This window comes from Physeter macrocephalus, chromosome 7 (assembly GCF_002837175.3).
Source record: "Physeter macrocephalus isolate SW-GA chromosome 7, ASM283717v5, whole genome shotgun sequence".
Taxonomy (NCBI): Eukaryota; Metazoa; Chordata; class Mammalia; order Artiodactyla; family Physeteridae; genus Physeter; species Physeter macrocephalus.
This window is the reverse complement of record NC_041220.1, coordinates 123,065,210-123,087,865: the sequence shown is the minus strand read 5'-3', so window position 1 is coordinate 123,087,865 and position 22,656 is coordinate 123,065,210. Positions and strand designations below refer to the sequence as shown.

At 39.3% G+C, this 22,656-nt stretch overlaps 1 protein-coding gene and 1 long non-coding RNA gene across 4 annotated transcripts in view; one reads left to right on the top strand and one right to left on the bottom strand.

Annotated features, from left to right (window-relative positions):
• LOC102983146 (uncharacterized) overlaps positions 1 to 22,656 on the top strand; it is a 189,095-nt gene that overhangs the window by 99,741 nt on the left and 66,698 nt on the right. Inside the window, exons 1-3 of one of the 3 annotated variants that reach the window (XR_003680650.2) lie at positions 1,056 to 1,230; positions 19,362 to 19,488; positions 22,474 to 22,650. The exons of 1 other annotated variant lie outside the window; for it this stretch is intronic. This is a non-coding gene — a long non-coding RNA (uncharacterized lncRNA). Of the gene's footprint in view, positions 1 to 1,055; positions 1,231 to 19,361; positions 19,489 to 22,473; positions 22,651 to 22,656 lie in introns of those variants that run through there. One more of the 3 variants, XR_008617878.1, reaches the window with a different exon arrangement.
• SYNPO2 (synaptopodin 2) overlaps positions 11,761 to 22,656 on the bottom strand; it is a 171,848-nt gene continuing 160,952 nt past the window's right edge. Inside the window, exon 3 of the mRNA XM_007107840.4 lies at positions 11,761 to 15,524. Coding sequence (XP_007107902.2) covers positions 15,407 to 15,524 — 118 coding nt within the window. The 3' untranslated portion in view covers positions 11,761 to 15,406. The remainder of the gene's footprint in view (positions 15,525 to 22,656) is intronic.

Sequence of the window (22,656 nt, the reverse complement as noted above, 5' to 3'; positions counted from 1 at the left end):
AGTAGGGAGAAGGAGTGTGGATGACGGATTCCCAGCCCATTATTCCTTTTGCTCAGTATTCCTTGAGGCCACAAATGACGCAAGGAAGAACTGGACTTATTAGTCATGTTCTTTGTCTTTGTCCTTCTTGCCTTTTTCTCCTGCTTCTAACCTCCCTCTTCCCCTCACTTCTTCACCACAGCAGACGTGTTTTAGTCTGAAATTTCAGTCAGGTCGCAGGATCGGGGTGAACCTGATGACACTGAGTGAGCCAGTGTGAGGCGTTTTCTGTTCGTGGCTCAGAGCCTCGGTATTCTGCTGTTCCTGAAGTATTTGTCACCTTTCTTTTCCTTCACTGTTTTCTAGTTCACTCCTCTTTTAGGGCGTGTGGGTGGTAGGAAAGGAGGGACGCAGTAGGAGACTCTGGGTCAGAGGCCCCACCCTCCTGCTCTACTCCAGGGGAGGACTGGGGGGTGGCGCTGAGCCACTCCCACTCAGCGCTCAGTCTGCGGGCACAGGAGGAGGCCTGTGCCACACCCGCAAGCCCTCCCAAATCGCTGTTGACTTTTCTTTAGGCTTTATTTACAAAAATTTGTGACTACAGATAATCATCTAAGTCTTGGAACCAGAGGTGGGTGCAGGTTTTGTGGAGACTCAAATATGTCCAAATTTGGGGCCCCCTTTGAGAAAATAAAGACCTAAAGTTAAAAATATAAAATTAGCCCAGAACTTTAGAAGGGGCCTCTATAAATCAAGTCCCTTAAACTACATGAAACCAGCTTAAACTATATTAACTTCAGGCTAAATCCTGGGAGGGCTTTTGACTTTTAGACTGAAGACTTTTATTTTGTGACTGTAAATAAGTTATGAGGGCAAAGATTGTTGTATATGCCTTTTCCACTTCTCCAACATTTAGCCACAGCACCTACTACTTGCTGGATAATAAGTACTGTACTGGTCCATGAATTGTGGTGTTGTGGATGAAGCTATCTGATAAGCAGGCATGTGCTAGGCTGATGGGATCACTATAACAAAGTGCTCTGGAAACATTTGGCCCCAGAAGTGGTGGGGACATAAGGGAGGAAAAGGTCAGTTCTATTTGGGGCAGAGACAGAGTAATCACAAAAAACTTCAGAGACAAGTTGATCTGTGAGTTGAGACTCGAAAGATGGGTCGAGGCGTGGGGATAGTGTTGAAAGGCACTTAAAGCAGAGAGAGAAGTATGAGCCGAAGCTTGCCGTCTGAAACCACGTAAGGAGTTCATGGAATTGTAAGTAGTTTGGTGTGGGAGGAGTGTGAAGCACTAGAAGAAGAGGGGTTATTAGCAAAAGGTAAGGCTGAAAGGCAGGAAAAGATGAAATACCAGAGGGCTTCACAGGAGTTGGGACTTTAGTCTGTGAACCATGGGGAGCTGTTGATGGCTCTGATGCCAGGGAGGAACGCGATGTGCATGTTTGCAGTATTATTCCGGCCCTTGTATGAAGAACAGACTGGGGATGCGGCAGCAAGACACTGAAGACCCCGCTGCAGTAAAAGGCCGGGAGGGGCTGATCGAATGCTGTGACAGGGGTGGTGGGAGAGCAGGCGAACAACCAGAGGTCCTAAGGAGGGAGCTCACAGTGTTTGGTGACCGATGTGTTGAGTAAGGGCTGGGGTGAGGAGAAAACTAGGGCAGTGATTTCAGTCCTGGCTTAGGTAGTTGGGTGGATGGTGGTGGAACCAGGGCATGTAGGAAAAGGAGCAGTCTATGGGGGAAAAGGAAATGAAGTCTCTTCGGAATCGATGCTGTTTGAGAATCACTCAAGCAGTAAAGTCTAGTGTGATTCAGGGCTGAAGCTGAAGGGATCATTGAATCAAGCTTGGACATGGATTATCTGTCATCACGATGAGGTGGTTGTAATTGGGTTACTCAGAGAGAGCCTTCAGAAAGAGGAGGGCAGGGGCAGGGTTGGAGCACTCACGTTAAGAACAGGTAAAGGCATTTCCACATTTGCTCCGTTGGAAGTTTTGCAAACCTGCTAGCTGCTACCTGTGTCAAATGGCACAAATGCTCCTGTGGCAGTTCCAGAGTACTCTGTCAGCTCCTTCTCTTCCCTGGCTAAGAAATATTGAGCTGTGTCCTGATTAACTCCTACCTACTGTCCCCCATATAGGGTTGGGTCCCCCAGCTGTGTGTACTACATTCAGCACATATCACAGTTTATTTTAATCGGTGGTTTCATTTTTTTTGTCTCCATCTCTAGTCGGGAGCTCCATGAAGGCAGGGAATCATAGTTCCCTTGCTTACTCCAATGCCTGGCTCATTGTAGATGGTCAATAAATAGTTTCTGAAGTGGTAACTGTGGATGGAAATGGGTGTCTGCAGGTGATTGCCACTGGATAAGAGAGCTAAATGGGGATCCAGTTAGTTCCTCTGGGAGAAGTCCTTGCTGAGCAATAATCTCTACTTGGTGCCTAGTACATAATGTGATTTCTATAATGGCATTCATGATAAGAAAAGTTATTTATTTTAGCAACAGATCTGTCACTTCTTAAAAAATCAGTGTATAATAAATCCTATCATGTAATGTGTGGAGAGCTGTGCTCCTGTTGGTTTTATTTAGAAATAAGTAAGATTTAATTACTTTCCTGGCACCAGGTCATTACTTTTTCTTTATACAGAGATTAAAAGGCCAGTCTCTGGAATCAGAATGCCTGGATTTGCATCCTGAATCTGCCACTTACAAATGTGAGGCCTTGGGGAGGTAACTTGACCATTCTATACCTTACTTTCCGTATCTGTAAAACTGAGGTCACAATAGTAACTTATTTAGAGAGTGATTGTCTGGAGAATTATATAACTTAATATGTAAACAAAGTCTGACATGGTAAGCACCCAATGATTATTAGCCATTCTTATTGTTATCTGGTGGTTTGTTTACTTTAAGAGCAGTTTTCCACAGTAAAGTTTAAAATGCCCACTCTTAATATCAGTTCAGTATGTCCAAACATAGAACTTTTTATTTTCCCTCCTAAATTTATTTCTCACTTTGGTCTTCCTCATCTCAGTAAAATTATGCCATCCAACCAATGATTCAAACCATAAAATCTAAAAATAAACTGCAATGCCTCCCTTTCTTTTTCTGCCCACGTCTAACACATTTCCAAGACCTGTTGAGTCTATCTTCCAAATATAACTAAAATCTGTATGTGCTTTTTCCATCTCCAGTGACTCCGCTTTAACCATTGTTTGCCTGGACTTCTGCAAGAACTTCCCAATTGGTCTTCCTATGGTTACCCTTGCCCTGCTTCAATTCATTTCCCTCATTTTTAAATGCACAGGTTAAATGTGCATTTAAATGCCAGTTCTACTGGCTAGGAACCCTTCCATAGCTCCCATGGTTTTTAGGAGGAAATCCAAATTCCTCATTATAGCCGCTGCCCTTACCATTTTACCTCCCCAACCGTTTTCACCAGTGTGGCTAGAGCCACATAAGCCTCCTTCTTTCCTTGATCATAGTGATCATTTTCTTCCCTACTGCCTTGCAGTCCTCTCTGCCTGAAATGCTCTGCCCCAACTCTTTACCAGGCTAGACATCTTATCCTTGAGATCTTCATTAGAATACTAAGTGCTTGGAGAAGGCTTTTCTGACCCCTCTTTCTAAGATGGCCTTCCTCAGTTATTCTCTCTCTTATCTGCTATCTGTTACTTCTCTGGTATTATTTGCTTGTTATTTTCTGTTATCTGCATTTCTTGGTAGAAATAGCTCCATGAGGGCAGGGACGTTATCAACCTTTTTTTTTACCACTGTGACCCCTGTGCCTAGCAGAGTACCTGGCACAAAGAAATATAGTAAATATTTACTGGAAGAACTAAAAGACTGAATGAAAGCTATTGTGGCAAAAATTGACTTGGAAATCAAGAAACCATAGTACTCTCAGTGTATTCATTCATTCATTCAAGCATGTATTGAAGACCTACTATGAGTCATCCATGTGATTTATTAGGTGTTAGAATAAAAGATAAGCAAGAATAAAAGATAAGCAAGTCATTGTCTCTAATATTGAGTATAAATGAAATATTATAGAAATGAAGAGGAGGGAGTTTGGAGAACAAAATGGTTTAATGAGTGATATTTTAGCTGCTTCTTGAAGGATGAACAAGTTCACAGGCTAGGAAAGGAGAAGGCATCTTAGACAGAGGGAAGAGTATACTCAAACACATAAGGGAAGGAACCCAAACAGCAGGATTGTGGAAATGGATTATTGACCAGCTGGAGCAGTGGTGGGAGCTGGAGCAGGAAGAAGGATAGATTGGTGCTTGATAAGGCAGAGCTGGGCCTTCAGGAAAAAGGAAGAGAAAACCATTATGAAGAGTTTAAGTAATTCAACATTAACAGGTCTGAGTTAATTATAGTTATAATAGAATTATATATAAATATAATTGCAATAGAAAATAATGGAACTGGGGATGGAGAGACACCGTATGATGCTATTTTAATAGTTCAGGTAACAGATGATGAGGACCCAGACTTGCAGAGCAGCGCTAGGAGTAGAGAAAAGTGGTTCTGCACTCCACTGGGCATTTTGTCCTAGCCAGGTCTCAGTTTTCTTTCGCAAAATGAGAGTTTTGACTAGATAATCGCTATGATCCTTTTCAGCATCATGATCCCATACATGCCTTAGAATTTTTCTTTTGTTGTAAATTTATCTATCTAGTTTCCTAAGCATGGAGAGGCCATGCCATCTACATCTTTTTATCATGTATATATAGATAAGTGCAAATAGAATGGGCTGTGAAACAGAAATGGCCAAGTTCAAATCCTTGATCTACCACTTTCTGTTAGTATGACCCTGTCAGTTATTTATCCATTCTCTGCCTCAGTTTCTTCATCTGTAAATGGGGATATTAACGGTATCAAATGTAAAAAGTCAGGAAGATTAAAAGAGACAATAGAGTTAAAACGTTTAATACAGGATTTGGTACATTTCCAGTATCTATAGTGACTATCATCACCATCACTCTTTCTACTTAGCAGAGTGCTTATCACCTAAAAAATACTTACTGTATTCTTGATGAGTGATTGGATGAAAGCAGTGAAAGAGAATAATCATTCAAGTAAATTATGTCAAATAAATCTCTATTAATTGTTTTCTTGATTATTGAATAAGATTGTTGTTAATTCTGTGAAAATAGATAAGCAACAGCTGTCTCCAGTGCAAATCTGCACCTTGCCATGTTTAAGAAGGTTCATTTGGATTGACATATGTGATGAAATCAGAGCAGATCAGAAGAATATGTGGCAGAATTGCCTAGATTTTGTGACACTTTTACAATTTTTTTCTGTTTTTGAAAATCCGTAATAATTAAACTCTTGTGACTTTGTCATAATTTTTCACATATCATCCTGTTGAAAGATTTTCACATCATTCTTGAACTTGAACTGTTTATTTATGTGGATATAATAGACTGGCAATTTCCAAACTTCAGAGCTGCTTTAGTTAGAATGAGTTATTATTGTAGTCAACTCTGGCTTTTTCTGCTTTACTCTTTTAGAAGCACAAATATTATATATCTTCCACTACTTCCACTCCTTCTCCTTCATTTTGTGTTTCTCCACTTTGGGAGGATTTTAGGATGGAGATAATGATAGAGTGCACCATAAAACTATCCCCTCGATTGCCAGTGACATCATCTCTTGTCTGTAGAACAGGAAGGGAGGAGGGATGTTAACATGGGCAGTGTCTGGAACAACATAACATTGGTTCAGGTCTATACACATCAAGCGCCTTAAGAGCTTAAAATGGAATTGGTATTACAGCAACATTCATGTTTGAAAACGGCATTGTACCAAAGGTAGGATAATACTGTCATCTTAAATTTAGCAGATTTGGGTTAGAAAAGCTCTGCAATCAATTCTTTGAAGAAGGAACACAACATTGAAAGGAAAGAGAACCTGGTGCTCATTTTGGCTTTCTAAATCCCTCCTGTGTTTCATTATATGGTGTCTAGGTCCCCTTCTCATTTTAATAGTCCATGAGTTTTGGAAACTTAACAAAGATATTCCTATTTTAGTTCTTAATCTATTAAAATAATTTCAGTATCAAAGCATTTTTGTGGCATATTTAATTTTAAATGCTTTGAAATCAAGACTATTTAGCAAAGGATAAAATCTTAGATTATGCTGCAGGAAAAGAAGACGGCACATTACTTCATCTGCCAAATGCAAAAGAAAAAAAAAAAAGGATTTATTCCTGTCAACTGGAAAATAAATGTTCCAAAGATTGTAACCACATCTGTAACATATATTGATGGCTTGGAGGAAGGCTGGGTCACCCTAGTGCTCACTCAGCCATTACCGTCTTCCCAGAAATTAGAGAAGTGGGGCTACTGGGAGTCACTCTTTCAGCACAATTCCCTGTTCTCTGTTCTGTTGAAAGAGTTTTAAAGAGGAGGCCAGCTGGCAGCCATGCTGTGTGTTTGGGCCGGGGGTGGTGAGATGAGGAGGGTGAGATGGGAGGAGGAGGCACTGTGGCAGAGAAAGGAGTGGGCAGTAATGGGGGAGGGAAGGGACATTTAGGGGGTACTCTAGTGTTGACTGATTTATTACAAAGTGTTCAGGAGGCAAACCGTGCTTCCTTTTCACAGGAAAGACTTGACAGCTCTCCATGTCCTTCTTTCCTTGGACCCTCCTCTCTCAAATGTATCTTCCCCACTGCTGCCAAGATGAACTTCCTACCAAGAGGACTAGGTCAGGCCAGTTCCTGTTTAACATCCTTTAGTGGCTCTCCATTGTTGCCTGACAGCAGGAATAGGCAAACTATGGCCAACAGCCCAAATTTGGCCTAATGCCTTATTTATTTATTTGTTTGTTTGTTTGTTTATTTATGGCTGCATCCGGTCTTAGTTGCAACACGTGGGATCTTCGTTGCTGCATGTGGGATCTTTTCGTTGCGGTGCGCGGGCTGGAAGCAACCCTTTGCTGACTTAAGTGGTTGGAAAAAAAATTTTTTAATAATATTTGATGACTTGTGAAAGTTATGTGAAATTCCAATTACAGTCTCCATAAATAATGTTTTATTACGCCACGCTCATTCATTTTCATATTAGCTGTAGCCACTTTTGTAGAGTTGAGTCAAAGCCATATGCTTCTCTTAGCCTAAAGTACTTAGTATCTGGCCTTTTACAAAAAGAAAAAGTTTATCCTTCCCTGTAGGATAAAATCCATTGCTTTCTGACTCTCCCTTTATTATCCAGCAATAACACAGAACTGCCTGGAGTTTATTAGCTGTGCCCTCTGTCTGGAATGGGCTCTTTCTTTGCTGTACTCACCTCTACCAATAGAGGTGAGTACAATCACTCAATCTTTAAGACTCAACTCTGCCATGAATTCTTCTAAAAGGCTTCTCTGAGGACCCTTTCACCCCCACCCCGAACACAGCAATCCTCCCACCCTTAAGGCTGGATTTTTTTTGTTTTGCTTTTTGCTCTTCTCTTAATCTCTGTGTACAATCCTATCAGTATTTTTGTCTCCTTACATTGTACCCTCTCTTAGTACTATCAGCTCCCTGGGGACAGAGGCCACATTTTATTCAGTAATACATCCCTGGCATGAAGCATTGTGTTTAGCCCTGAGTAGGTAAATGATAAAGGGTTGCTGACTGATAAGTGAATGCATCCATCTCCCCAGGACACTAGTTCCTGGAGCTGCCAACAAAAGGGCTCTATGTGCCCTGGTTAAAAGTGATACATTCTAGAGGAATTACTAAATGTCCACCAATTGTGACATTCCATTCTCCTTCCTCAGGTTTTCTTCTTAAAATCTGCAGAATCTATAGCCATAGACTATGGTGAGCCCATTTATATTAGCTTTCCACTTAGGAAAAGGATTTGAATTTGCTGTTCCTTTAAACCCAATTCTGGGTACGTTCACTGTACCAAGAGAAAAAGTCTAGGGCAGAACAGAAATATCATTCAGTGTTTTTAAACCTGCTCAGGCTGATAAAATTTAATGTTTCCTTTTGTCACAGAAATTAAAAATCAGGATGAGCATTACTTGCTGACCTTATAATTCTGCTGTCTTCACCAAAGTCACAGTTTTCTTAGATTAAAATCAAATCTTGGGCTTCCCTGGTGGCGCAGTGGTTGAGAATCCGCCTGCCGATGCAGGGGACACGGGTTCGTGCACTGGTCCGGGAAGATCCCACATGCCGCGGAGCGGCTGGGTCCGTGAGCCATGGCCGCTGAGCCTGTGCGTCCGGAGCCTGTGCTCCGCAACGGGAGAGGCCACAACAGTGAGAGCCCCGCGTACCACAAAAAAAAAATAATAATAATTAAAAAAAATAAATAAAATCAAATCTTGCTGTTGGTAACTTCAAATAATAATAACTTGGGAAAAATTCAAAGTTGGGTAATTTAATGCCTGAAGGGGGATCTCTTAAAGTGAATGCAATGCATGTTTTATGGAAATATTTGTGCCATAAATATAAGTGTCTTCATGGTGGTAAAATCATTTGTTTTATACTTATGGCTAAAATTCACCCCCCTTTCTTTTTTTTTCGTCTTGGAATAGCCCTCTTTTAATGTGCTTTGTTTTAAGAATAATTTTATACCAGGGTAATGGTGAAATAAAAACGTGTTACAAATTATTTTGCAACTTCCTCAAGTAAAATAGCTATAGAATTTGTTCATACCTCTGATTTTTTTCTACCTGATAGCACTTTAGTCCTTGAACAGTTAATTCTTATTTCTTTCTCAGTGTCTTCCTTTTTATGCAAAATGAGAAATCCAAATACTTTGCTTATTAAAACATCTTGTGGAAGTTGAATCTCTCTTGGAAACACTATAAGATTTTCAAACACCACTACTGCAGAACACTGCAGGACATGAAACCTCTGCCCTCTTTTTGGTTATTTTCTTTATCAAATTCATGCTGGACCTAGGGCTTGGCTTAGCTGCGCATTGAACTTTGGCTGTTTTATCACAAAATCAGGGTTCTTATTCCTCTTCTCAGCCCCCTAGTAAATATCAACTTCAATAAATTAAAGTCATTTTGTATTGCTGATAATCAGAGCTGTAGTTACTGTAGATAGAAACCAAAGAAGATATCATTCGAATTTAAGGACAAAATTTAACTGGCATAAAGTTCCAAATAAAACCAAGTTATGAGAAAATAGGTAAAACCCCTCCCCATTTATTTATTTATTTAAAAAATATTATTCTTCTCTGTCCTATTTACTTACTGGTCTGGCAGAAGTCTATGGTATGAATGACATGTAGAATAACAGGAAAAACTACCAACCTCTTGAAATGAGGCTAGTCCTGACTGGGTCGGGGATTGGCCCCGGGGTCCTACAAAGCTGCTGTGGACTCCTGTCATGGATTTCTATGCTGCTTAAAAAATGGTTGCTCCATCCAAGTGGGAGTAGGGGCAGTACAAACAGTGTATCTTCCCTAGTTTAAGGATGGCACTTTACTTTCCAGCGTATGCACTATACCTGCAGAATACATCTATAGCTCAGTTGTCTAAATGGATAATTTTTTCTAGAAAAGGTGATGCTGACGAAAGGCTAAGCAGGATCCTCTGAATGTTCGTAGTAATGTAGACAGGGTTCTTCAAGGTCAGTTTGGGCTTACATAAAATTGTGCCTTTGCCTACATATACCCCATTATAATTTATTTGGTAATTTAAGGCAAACCTCACATTTATTCAAATCATCATGGTGAGGCAGTCCTGCTCTACAAAGCCTTTTCAGACCCTCAAGTAATAAGCATAAATCTCGAAATCCTGAAGAAGTGGGGAAGCTTTTAACTCTTGGCTGGAGGTGGGAATGGAGGACAGTTTATTAAGAAGAGTGACAGAGGGCTTCCCTGGTGGCGCAGTGGTTGAGAGTCCGCCTGCCGATGCAGGGACACGGGTTCGTGCCCCGGTCTGGGGAGATCCCACATGCCGCGGAGCGGCTGGGCCCGTGAGCCGTGGCCGCTGAGCCCGCGCATCCGGAGCCTGTGCTCCGCAACGGGAGAGGCCTGCATACCGCCAAAAAAAAAAAGAAGAGTGACAGAAAAGTCAAGGACAAAGAAGGTAAAATGTAGCAACTCTTCGCTACAACTTTAGAGAGGAAAAAAATATCAGAGCAAGATACACTGGTGGCATTTCCTCTTTAAGTGGATTTCATAAAGTTACTTGATTTTTATAGGGGGGATTGCCAGACTCTTTCTAGAAATATAAACTGTCACATTTTATAATGCTGTGAATAATGAAATGTCCCTTTGTGAAAAATACTGCTCCATTAAATTTGAGAAGTCGCAGATCCTGTTATTTTCCAAAACCACTGAGGACAATTACTTTGCACTAAATACTTCTGGTATTATGTGGACTAGGGAAACACTGGCTAGTCCTGAAGCATCTCTGTTGCTGTCTTCCTGGTGACTAGCCAGGGAATTGGACTCTCCTTGCCTCAGGCTGCCCACTGGCTCCACGTGGAGATAACATAACTTACTCTTGGCATGTTTTGAGATTTATAGTTTACTGAGTGCTAGGAATTCCTAAGAGAAAAGGGGCTTTTTCTGTGGCATTAGCATCTTCAGACATGTGAACAGAAAAAGAAGAGAGCGTCACTCATCATCTAGTTATACAAAGGGTTAAGTCGGAATCTACTGCAGTTGGCCCACCGACAGAACAGTGCACCCTGAGGGGAATACAGCATGGAAAAAACAGGATGAGGCATTCTGTGCTTTGGATAAACAGGCTCCTGGGTAGTTAAGATGCACATCTCAGGAAGAATTTCAGTGAGCCCAGTTTCTTGCAGAAAAGCACAAAACTCGTTAATTTGAGCTATCTGTTCTATGTGATTAGCAATAATCTTTTACTAAGATGTTTGCTTGACTACCAGTATTTCCTAGCAAAAAAGTTCATAGGTATAGTGGCTCCTACCCTGCCTCTTCAGAGCAGTTTCTCGGAGCTCCTGAGAGACTGTCTTCCTGGCTGTAGTCCTCAGTAAGACCATGAACAAAACTTAAACTCACAACTCTATGTTGTGTGTTTTTCTTTAAGTTGACAGACAGGATAGTGCTACTATCTCTTAAGTTATTTAAATCTTTAAAATGGTCCTCATTTTTAAAGAATGTTTCAAGTGCTAGCCCTTTAAAAAATATGTTTTATCAGAATGCCAAATACAGCCATTTTATCCATAATTTTAAAAAAAAGAAGTATCAAAAAGCTGTGCTACATAATATCACTGACCAGGGAGCTCACATTCCAGCTGATGGTTTTAATAGTATGTAGGAAGATCCAAAGTCATTTTTTAAAAGCTTTACTTAAATATGCTTTATTATAATGAAACCTTCAGTTTAATCAAGGTGAGGGATCAGAAGCCCTGGAATGACAAACATGGTAGATTTTCTGAGTCCAGGGTGGTTTTAGAAATCCAACCAACACATTATCAAGTCATATTACCAATGGCTATGCTTGTGCTTAGGACTGATTTTCAATACTATGAAAGAAAGAATTAATAGAGAATAATATTAAATTAATAAAGAATAATATTCTAACATTAAAATATGGATCCAAAACCTCTTAACGTACATGTGAAATTGATCATATTTTGAGGTAATTTTTTTTTTAAGTTTTTAAATGTTACAGCTAAAATGTTGCCAACCAGCCTGAAATTCTTTTGATGTGTCTGGAAGCTGATACAGTAGAAACTAAAATTTTAAAATATGTAGTAGATAAGGTTAAATCTTTGGAGTGAAGACTATTTCAAAACAATTTTTTATAAGGAAAAATGAAAAGGCTGTTTAAGTTGATTTTCAAGTTAATTTTTATTACTAATACAATTTTGATTTTCAGTATGCATCTTTCAAATACAGTCTATTGGGATAAACAAAGGTGGAAATGTTAAGCTAATAAGCAGGAGAGCATAGTCTATTTTAGTAGAAAAGGTGTGGACAGTGTAGATACTTCTACTTTAAAAAGAAATCAAATGTGAAAATCTACTTTCTCTTAAAAACAAACATTTCTACAGTTCCTCTCTAATTATAATAACTGAGCCTATTTGATATATTTTTTATCCAAAGTTTCAATTGATTAATATATATATGTATATGCTTGAGCCCTAACTGTGTAGCCCTTTCCAGTGTGGGTGATGGGGCCAAAACATGAGACATATTCAGAGATAAATGGACTAGAATTGTGCAGTTACGAAACTTAAAATACAGCACAGTATTTAAATCATCTTAATAACAGACACTTCACACACATGCAATGATATATTTAAACTCAAGATGGAAAGGGAACTCTTTCTACCTATGTGACTGCTACTAGTAGAAAAATGTCTTACAACACATGTGGTATATATTTACAAAGCAACAGCTCTTCTCTAAAAAGGCTATTATTTGGAATATAAGACAAACTGATTTTATTTTTGTGAGAACAGTAGTTATCTAGGTATTCTCAAAAGGAATCAGATATCAGCATGGCAACCTTACCTCAAACACTAGCTTGAGTGTAAGCAATCTAACTTTACTCCTTTTTGAGTAAACTGGAGATAAATACCCATATATTTTGTGATGATTTGACAATGGCACGTCTGCTTTTCAGAATTATATCTGCAAAGTATGACTTCTTGAAACACTGACTTCTAATAAAAATATGAGACATTCATTTTCTTGTGAATGAAAAATGCATAACTTTCCTGCCATGTACTGTCATTTTCTTGTTGTCTAGAGTAAATTCAAATAGCTTAATACAATGATTATTTTGATCGAGTGCATTCAAAGAGGGAGATGGCGTTTTACGATAATATTTAAGTTTAAAATGTCTACTTCTCTCTATTTTGAGTCTAGTGAAAGTTTTAGTGAATAATATAATGTATATCAACTTCTGGAATTGAAGTATCTAAAATCTAAGGAGTAAAGGAAATAACTTCTAGCATCATAAAAGAAAGCAACAAAATAGGATATGATCCTGTCACACAAAATCTTTTCTGCTAAATTCTGCATATCTTAAAACATTGACATCTAGAATAACTGGACCACTATAAGAATTTTTATGTGGGGATTCCTGAGAATTCCTGACAGATTAATCAATATACCAGACATTATTTTTTTAAGATTCCATAGGAACTCTTTAGGAATCAATAACTATATCTTATAATTTGAGAGAATTAATGCTGTATCAATTTAAGATAATTTAACAATATAACTTTAGAAAGTACTCTTCTTTTCTTAATAACTGAACAAATTAGTATCTGGGTGATTCCATTACCAATAGAATTTACTGTGATTTCTTCAACTTTTTATTTCTTTGTTTCCAATTTAAGGGATTACTTGTATCCTGGCAATTTTTAAAAATTTTATTTGGGCTTCCCTGGTGGTGCAGTGGTTGAGGGTCCGCCTGCCGAGGCAGGGGACGCGCGTTCGTGCCCCGGTCTGGGAGGATCCCACATGCCTTGGAGCGGCTGGGCCCGTGAGCCATGGCCGCTGAGCCTGCGCGTCCGGAGCCTGTGCTCCGCAGCGAGAGAGGCCACAACAGTGAGAGGCCCGCATAACGCAAAAAAAAAAAAAAAAAAAAAAAAATTTATTCTGTGAAAGAGACCATCATAGTGATAAATTCAAGAGTCAAAAAAAGTAAAACAAAACAAAATAATCATATTTAGAAACCTAAGAAAGTTTTGAACACTCAAGATGTTTTCATTTTAAAATGTTCTCAATACTTGTTTATGATGTAAAATACTTTGAATTTCCTTGTATTTAATACTTTGTGGGTAAGGCAGTGAGGAGCGGGTGTTTGACTGATTGTCTCATGGTCATGCTAACAAGGCATGGGTCATGGAATTGTCCAAGCAACTGTTTAACTTCCTTTGAACATCCTAATGATGTCTTTCTAAAGAAGCACCACTTGTTACATAGGCTTCTGTGGCATGCTTTCCATAACTAAAAAAATGGTCATGACCTGCATTTGCATAATAACAGACACATCCTCTACCACTTCCTTAAATCCACTAATAGCTTTTTTTCTTCACATCAACCCTCACTCCACGTAACACATAGCACAAAACCTGCTGCCCAACAATTCCTCTTGGACCTTTAATGATACATGTAGTGACACCAGTGACCTCATCCACTCCTAAACTTAATCTGATATTTATATGATGAGCAATAGAAATGAATAATGCATCAAGGGTCATTCTACAAATGAGAGAAACTCAGAATATCAGAGCTGTTAAGGATATAAGAGATTAAATAATCTGATATTCTCATTTGACAAATGAGAACACCTGAACCCAGAATCTATTCCTGTCTCAGGCTACAGGCTTTAAGTAGATTAAAAATAAAGCCTGTACCTAAATCTTTCTGTTCCCCACATATTACGCCATTTACCTCAAAAATCCGTCTGAAATGTATAATTGTCTTACTCTCAAATATTTCTTTCTTTCTGAGAACATCTATATTTCAATTCCAAAAAACAAATTTTATCAGATTTTAAAATATATTTCAGAGAAATGCTTAAAATAACACCAAGGAAATCCTTTTTATGTAATTATTACTTATTGGCATATCCCCATTGAAAAATTCTCCAATGTTATATTCTTGCTGTTACTGCTAATGACAATTAGCATACCATATTTCATTAATTCCATCCTAGATGAAGGCACATATAAGAAAATACTTAATTTCATTTTAATTGAGAGAGTTTAGTTGCCTAGACTACTCCATATTAATGAAATAAATGGAATTAAGATTATGAATTACATATAAGTGCCATCAGCACAGAAAATGAATTTTTCTTCAAATTCTCTATGCATCTGCAGAGAAGGAAGTGATTCACACTCACATGTGCATATACATACACACACACACACACACACACACACACACACACACACACACACAAACTCAGATAAATGACCTATGAGAACAAACCAAGATCAAAAGTGAATCTAAATCTGTTGGAAAAGTCAAAACCACTGCAAAGAAACATTTAAAAAAATTATAAGTGGCACATGATCAGTTCTTCTAACTTTCATGTTTGGCGTCTCCATCCCCTTGGGTGTGCGTTATAGTTGCAATTGGTTACTGAAACACAGTGATCAGACCTGGTCTCCATGGACATTATTTCAGAATCATTTCTGGAAGGCTGCCTATAATGTGCATATGGCACCTGTGAACCATGTTGGGAGTTGGTGGGCATACTATTATTGGGTAGGAATGCAACATTATACTCTTGCCTTCCAAATGAGCCCATATTGGCCTTCTGGGTTTGAGGGACATAGGACAGTCTTTCATTCCAATCCTCAGACGGCCCTGGAAGCACCTTCCTCCGAGCTGCTGAGACCACATTTGCCACAATGGATTCCTGAATGTTTCTGGGTCTGAAGGCATCATCCAGTAAACCAAAAGAAGACTTGGCCGCTGCTTCCCCAGGAGTTAGTCTCTTGTTTGCTTCCTCTAGCCCATCAGTTGGTTTGCTAGAGTAGCTATAAGCAGGCTGGTATACCCAAGGAGATGTTGTAGAGATGGTGGGTGGGACTGGTCTTCCAGGAAGAGAAAGAGAGCGTCCACTCTGCTAGAAATAATGAAAATGTTAATATATCTCATTCATGTTGGTTTATACTGATTGACTGTTATTCCAATGTATTCTCCACACCATTACTAAGCACTATAAAAATCAAATCACCACAATGCTTAGTCCTAAAGCCAAGATAGGCTGCCTCTACCCGGTGTATTATTAGCGCTGGTCTGGGACTTGGCCCTCATTTAAGACCTCCTCCTTGCTCTCCTTTTCTGAACCCATAGCTCCAATTGCTACCATCTTTCTTAGGCATAACCACCATGGCAGGTGCCCGGTCATCACTGGGAGCCACCCTTACTTCTGTCTGCACTCTTCATATTCATATCTATAGCCACAGCCCACCCTCATTCTAATCCTGTTTTCCTGATACCAAATAAACTTAACATACTGATAACTCTGGAAACAGACCATGAGCCACTGGGCTTTGTACTTTTCCCAAGTGACTTCTAATATGTTATATTGATCCACTGAATATAGCAAAAACAAAGAAAAACTACTTAGATGTATTCAATGTTACTGGTCTGATGGAGTAGATTGCCTTTTTTCCAGGCAAATTCTTTTTATACATTCGTGAAAATCACATCAATCTTTATTTCCTGAGTGTGGTGTATTGCCCATGTCTTGAAGGAAACATTTCAGCCACGTGTTTCATTTGTGCTTTGGTTCCTTGTATGTGTATTACATTCCTTATTTCCTTGAGAGTGTGTGTCCCTGAAATATTCCCTTGTGTATGCTAAATGTTCAGTTTGTCTAATATGCAGAAATATAACTTACTGAAAGCTCTTTTATTCTCTTTTTACCCATTCTGTATTTCCAGGGACCTTGTCTGGTTATATACATTATATTCTCACACATTCCCATTTGCATGAGACCCTTAGACAAACTCCTGGCAAAAAGTGTCAAAGGCACACTTAAGAGAAATGAGTCAACTTGGAAGTATCATAACATTGTGTTTCTTGAACATTGTGTTTCTTGTGTTTCTTAAGTATTGCCATGCTTAAAAATGTGTTCAGATTCTTTAAATGGTTTCAACAGCTTTTCTTTCTTAATCAAGTTCTTAAATTTAAAATGAATAGCAACACCTGGATTTGGATAAAATGTCTCAGATTAAAATGTTTAGGTATTTCTGTTGTTGTTATTCCATTAGGCACACAAAGAAAGTAGGTGGTTCAATGTTGGTTTGCATATAAAGAATAACGGAGTCAATATAATGAATCTTGATTCTTTTCAGTCATTAAAACTTTAGCAATAATGGGGAAATTTCCTGGCAGTCCATTGGTTAGAACTCAGCACTTTCACTGCGTGGGGCCCGAGTTCGATCCCTGGTGGGGGAACTAAGATCCCTCAAGGGACGCAGCCAAAAGAAAAAAAAAAAAAAAACTTTAGTAATAATGGTTGACTTTTAGCAAAAACTTGTTTTCATTAATCTCCTTCTCTTAATCTAAATCCAGTAAGTCACTATTTAAGGACTTGGTTTCTATTCCACATTGTTAGTGCATTGTTTTCGTTCATTTATTCATTTAACAAAAATTTTATTGAATGCCTAATGTTTCTAGGCACTTTCCCACGAGCTAAAGATACAAAGATGCTTCAGATAAAGTCCCTCTCCTCAGGAAGCATACAATCCAGTACAGTTTTTAGCTCTGCAATTGTGAGTTAGTCAATCAGAGGTCAATTTAGAGAAGAGACTCTACCTATCTTGACAGGACCAATAGCCAGTTTTGTACACTGTGAGAAGTATTAACATTCAGCATGATAAAGAGGAATTAGCTCTTCTCTCCCACAGTATGTGTCTGTGTCTCCCTTTTGCCCTTATCTCTGGAAGAAAGAGAACAACATTGGTCTATAGAGTCCCTGGGACGCTTTTCACATTCCAGTGATAGCTGTTTTCCATCAGATGTAGCACCTGCTTTAGTCTGGTCTTTAAAACAATAGAGACTTAAAGGAAGGCAACAAAAAGACTCAGGTCTCCACAGAAATATAGGAGAGGCTCCTGAATATACATACAGGTAACTAACATCACTGGCTAATAACTGGAAAAATAAATAATTATCAATATATTTGGAAGTATTAAGTACAATGTGAAGGCATACACCTCAGTGATAGGGCATGAAAAACACTGGATGAAAGAGAGAACTTTATTTTCTGGTCTTTGTTCTACCCACTTAGTTGGGAAATCTTCAGAAGAATGGAATCTTAACAGAAATGTAAAAGTTCAAAACACTGTTGAATGATACTCTAAAAACAAAGACATCAGGGATTGTTTTTCAGCTAAGGCAAAAACCATTAATCAGTTGAATGTGGGGAGAAAGAGTAAAACTTTGAAGTATAATGTTTAAAGAGTAAGTCATAGTTTTCTGAAGAGAAATTTAAAATAGCATTGCAGCTTTTAAGAAGAGTCTCATGTAGAATAGACATATGCCAAATATAGCAGCAGTGCAGGTCGTAAAGGAAGAGTGCAATGACCTCGATGAGCAAAATGACAATTGCTCTTCTGTATACGCCTCAGACTGCCAACTGTGACTTCATGCTCCTTTAAATGCTAACAATAGAATAAAATTACAAATTGTCTTAGGTTAGAGATGCAACTGTGGTATAAATAAATAGTTCTTTAGGTACATTTTTGTTTCTGTTCATGCCAAAAATATTGCAGGCCTCTAGTCTCTGCCTGCACCCAAAACCCTAATTCTAACATATTTCCCCAAAGCAATTTTCACATCTTGTTCTTTGGTGCTATTTCCTTCTGTCAATCTCTGTCCCGAGGCGAATACTGTTCTCTGCTTGGCTGGCTAAATGAAGCTATGTGATCTGTCCTGAACCAGAAATGACCAAAGGGACCTGAAAATAACAGAAGTGTTTCTTCTGTGCTGGAGTTTGGATGTCTGATGGTAGAATCCTAGCCACACATGGGTTAGATTCTGGGTTGGAGTTTCTGTCTTGGGTTGTATTATCATCAAAAGAATTTAGTTTTGATATGAGAGCACTTAACTGTAACCAGTATGTTAAATTGGTTATTTTTTGTGTATTATTATGTATGATGTGTCATCAAAATGCTTATTTCTTTTTGTCTCCTCCTACCCTTTAAGTTTTTTTAATGAAAGAAATTTTTTCACTGCTGCTTGATGAGAACTTAGCAGGTCCTGTGACATTCTGCTTCCTTTTAGGACTAGTCCTATCATTACTTTAAGTTACCCAAACCACTTTATTTCAACATAGAATATTCCAGCCACTGGAATAACAAACTCCAATCTCCTCTTAGAGTTAAATCTCCCCTCCTTCCCCAGCTGCGGCCCATTTCAGGAGGATCACCTTCCTTCAGGGAAGGCACTGTGGTTGGCTTCTTCGTGCTTTCTTCCTCTTCCTCTCCTAGCTTGCTAACCCTGACTTCCAGCCCCCTGGGGTTAGAATGAAGGGATAGAGAAGAAAAGAGCAGAAGGAAATTTTTACTTGATTTGGTAACATCATATTCTGGCTTTTCACTCTCAGAGCCAGGGAGGCCCAGAGAAGAAAACTTTCAAGGGATATTTGAAGATTCTTGTTCTTATCAGATATCTCGTCTGTAGTCCTCGGTTCATGCCAATTCATCTCAATTCTGGGGGTTAACTTGTAACTCAATCTGCACCCCCTAGAAAGCTGTCTACCTACCGTTGTAGCTACTAGGGTCTGTTTGCACCCTTGGAGAGGCCCCAAGACGACCCCATCCGGCTCTTCCTTACTCCTGGCCTGCTCTGGTCCATGGGGAATGTTCACATCATTTGCCTTTGGGAGTGCAGCAGCAGATTTCCTGGTTCTTTGCCAAAACAGTTTTTCAGACCATCTCTCACCCTGTAGATATCCTGGGAGGGAGTCAGACTGACTGCAGCCCACCCACTCTGACCTCTCATCCATCCGCATGCTGACATCTCGGATCAAGTTCCCTAAGAAGCCACTTTGAAACTCTTTTCTCACAAGGCTGGAGGTGAGAGGGTAGGGCCCCCCAACTCCACCTACTCCAAACACACACCTTGATCTGCAGCATTCCAGAATTCCTCCTCACAAAATCCTCTCTCCTTACCAGACTCTGACCCCCTTTAATAACCTGGACCTAAGGAGTTCAAGAATTGTGGAAGTGGTTTGCTAGTCTGTGAACACAGCGGGGACACTCATGTCTACTATTTTCTTTGTAAAGTCTGTGTTTTAATCTGGAATCTCACTTCAGTGTGCAGCATCTCTTATATTTGAGCGCCTTGGGGGAAACTTCCACTGTAATATTCTGTTATATAACATTATCATTTTCAGGAGAGCATATAGCTCTTTCTCTTATTTTTCTTTTTAAAATGAAATATAGGTTAAAAATAGAATGAAATGTGTTTTTTTCTACCAATTAATTTCAGGAAATTTATCTAATAACTTCAAACAGTCTTAAAAGTTGAAACCTTATACCGCACCCAGGCCTTGCCCTAGAGAAGGGGCCTCACTCATTTCCAGGGCATCTCAGGCAGTCCTTAAGCTCTAATCGTTGAGAACGTCTTCCATATATTGAACCAAACTTTGCCTCCCGTAACTTTACCCCACTGATCCTGATAACATAAAATACATCTACTTATACTCCTCTCCAGCCATTCCTTCACATATTCCAGGCTGCTTCCGCTCTCTCAAAACACCTTCACCACCTGACGCTCTTCTTCACTTTTCCAACGAAGGGGAAATAACATCTATGGTGTTCATTCCCTCAAGTTTTCTGCATCCTTTTCCCCCCAGTTTGTTAGATAAAACTAATGCAGATATAATGTCTTGATCTCCTTAAGTAGATGTACTTACAGAATCACAATCACCAAAAGCAAACCCATGAAGATATCATTCAAACTGACTGAGGGGCCGTGTCATCTGGCAGGTGGCATAGTTAATATTGCACGTAGAACAACAGTCTCTGTGTATTTAGACCAGTGTGCCATTTTAGTGTTGAATCCATGAGAGTACATGTCAGTCTTGAGCTGGTCCAATAAAATGCATGCAGTAAAGGCTGCAGATATTCACACTGAACTCACAAATCACCTAGTGTTATGTATTCCCATCAAAAGGATAAACACAAAGGAAGCATTTTCCTGCTTCTGCCTTCAGCAATAGCCAACACTAGTAGATCACTTACTGTGTGCCCAGTGGCGGGTGCTAATTGCTTTGCATGGACTATTTCATATATTCCTCATAACAACCCCATGAAGTAGGCACTTTTAAGATCCCTATTTTCCAGATGAGGACAGTGACACTTAAAGAGGGTAAGTAACTTCCACAAGGGTAGAAAGCTAAAAAGTGCTGGAGTGGGGGGAGTTGAACTCAGGCAGTCTCATATCAGGGTTCTTAATCAAATACATATGACACTGTACTTGCAATGCAATTGTTTTGAAAAAATATCTTTTCAAAAAAAGATCTGAATCCAAGCAAACTAAATGGAATGAGATGTTAGAAATTTTGGAAAGGGTCACTGAAATCTTAAGTTTGGATTAATTGATACTGGCATCTTGCCATTTGTCACAAGCACAAGTAGGCGCCAGTGAGTAGGGAATACATCACATGAGATGCACTCCCTCTCTCTGAAGATGAGACACCGGGCACCCTGCATTCAGGTCAGCTGAAAAGCTCAGAGGGGCGGGGGGCCTTTCTCCGCTAAACATGAACTATCTTTTATGTCAATTAGATGTTGACTTATCCACGTAGCTTGTTAATGAAGCAGCTTAGTGAGCTTCCTTGTTAAACTGTCCAGTAACCAATTTAGCTGCCAGGAAACACTTGACATTTAAAAAAAGTAAAGGTCATCTGAGGTTTACCTAGGACAAAGAAGTGGATTCTAAAGCAATGCAAATAGCCCTAGAAGCCAAAGAAGTTTAATGTGATATACGTTTTGAAGTTCAAACTGTTTCATACCATAAACCTTATAAGCTAAAAAATTCTCTTGGCTGAAATCCTGCTTACACATACACAGTAGAGAATCTCCGGCTGACAAATGTTATTGCAACTCCTTCGACTCCTTTCTCTCTAAACACACATGATCAGTAAATAGTCATCACAAACATATACTTTATCATAAGCAGATTCCAATAAAAGCCAACAGGAATAAATGGCATTTCTTTTGACTTATAAATCACTGATTAGAACTTCTACAAAGCAGAGGTCCATGAAAGGGCACATGAATAGAAGAAAGCAGCAGGCATCTGCCAGTTTTCCGTTTGCTCAGGTTAAAATATTTGGAGTGATTGTTGACTCCTCCCCATCTCTTACACTCCACACCTGAACTGTCAGCTTTAAAATACATCCAGCATCTGACTATTTCTTACCATCTCCATTGGTACCATCCTGGGCTAACCCACCATACTCTTTTGCCTGGATTATTGCTATAGTCTCCTAATTAGTTTCCCCATTTCACCCTTGCTCCTTTAGTCTAGCCTCAATACGGCAGCCATATTGAGAATCCTGTTCAAACCTAAGTCAGATTATGTCACTTAGTCCTCTGTTTAAAACTCTGTCATCGCTTCTCATTTCACAACAGGAAACAAAGTTCTTTCATTGACCCACAAGGCCCTACAAAATCTGCTGGTTTCACCCCTCCTTATACCTCTGATTTCATCTCCTCCTGTTCTCTCCCTCCCACTTTGCTCCAGCTATGCTGGCCTCTTTGCTATCCTTTGAACAGATCCGGTACCCTCATGCCTCAGGACCTTTATACTCGCTGATCCTCTGCCTGGAACACAGTACTCCAGATATTAGGGTGATCCTACTTCATTTCCTTCAGGCCTTACTCAGATATCTTATGATCACTATTTGGTTATTCTCAATCTCTCTCTCTCTTCCCCCCACCCCCAAGATTCCCTATCCCCCTTCCCTGCTTTATTTCTCCCCTTAGGCTTATGCCTATCTAACATAATAAATGTTTATTTAATTATTTTGTTTATCTGCTTCTCCCCACTAGAATTTAGCTCCATCTAAAGTAGGGGTCATTCCAATCCAAAACTGGGCAGAAGACCTAAATAGACATTTCTCCAAAGAAGACATACAGATGACCAAGAAGCACATGAAAAGCTGCTCAGCATCGCTAATTATTAGAGAAATGCAAATCAAAACTACAATGAGGGCTTCCCTGGTGGCGCAGTGG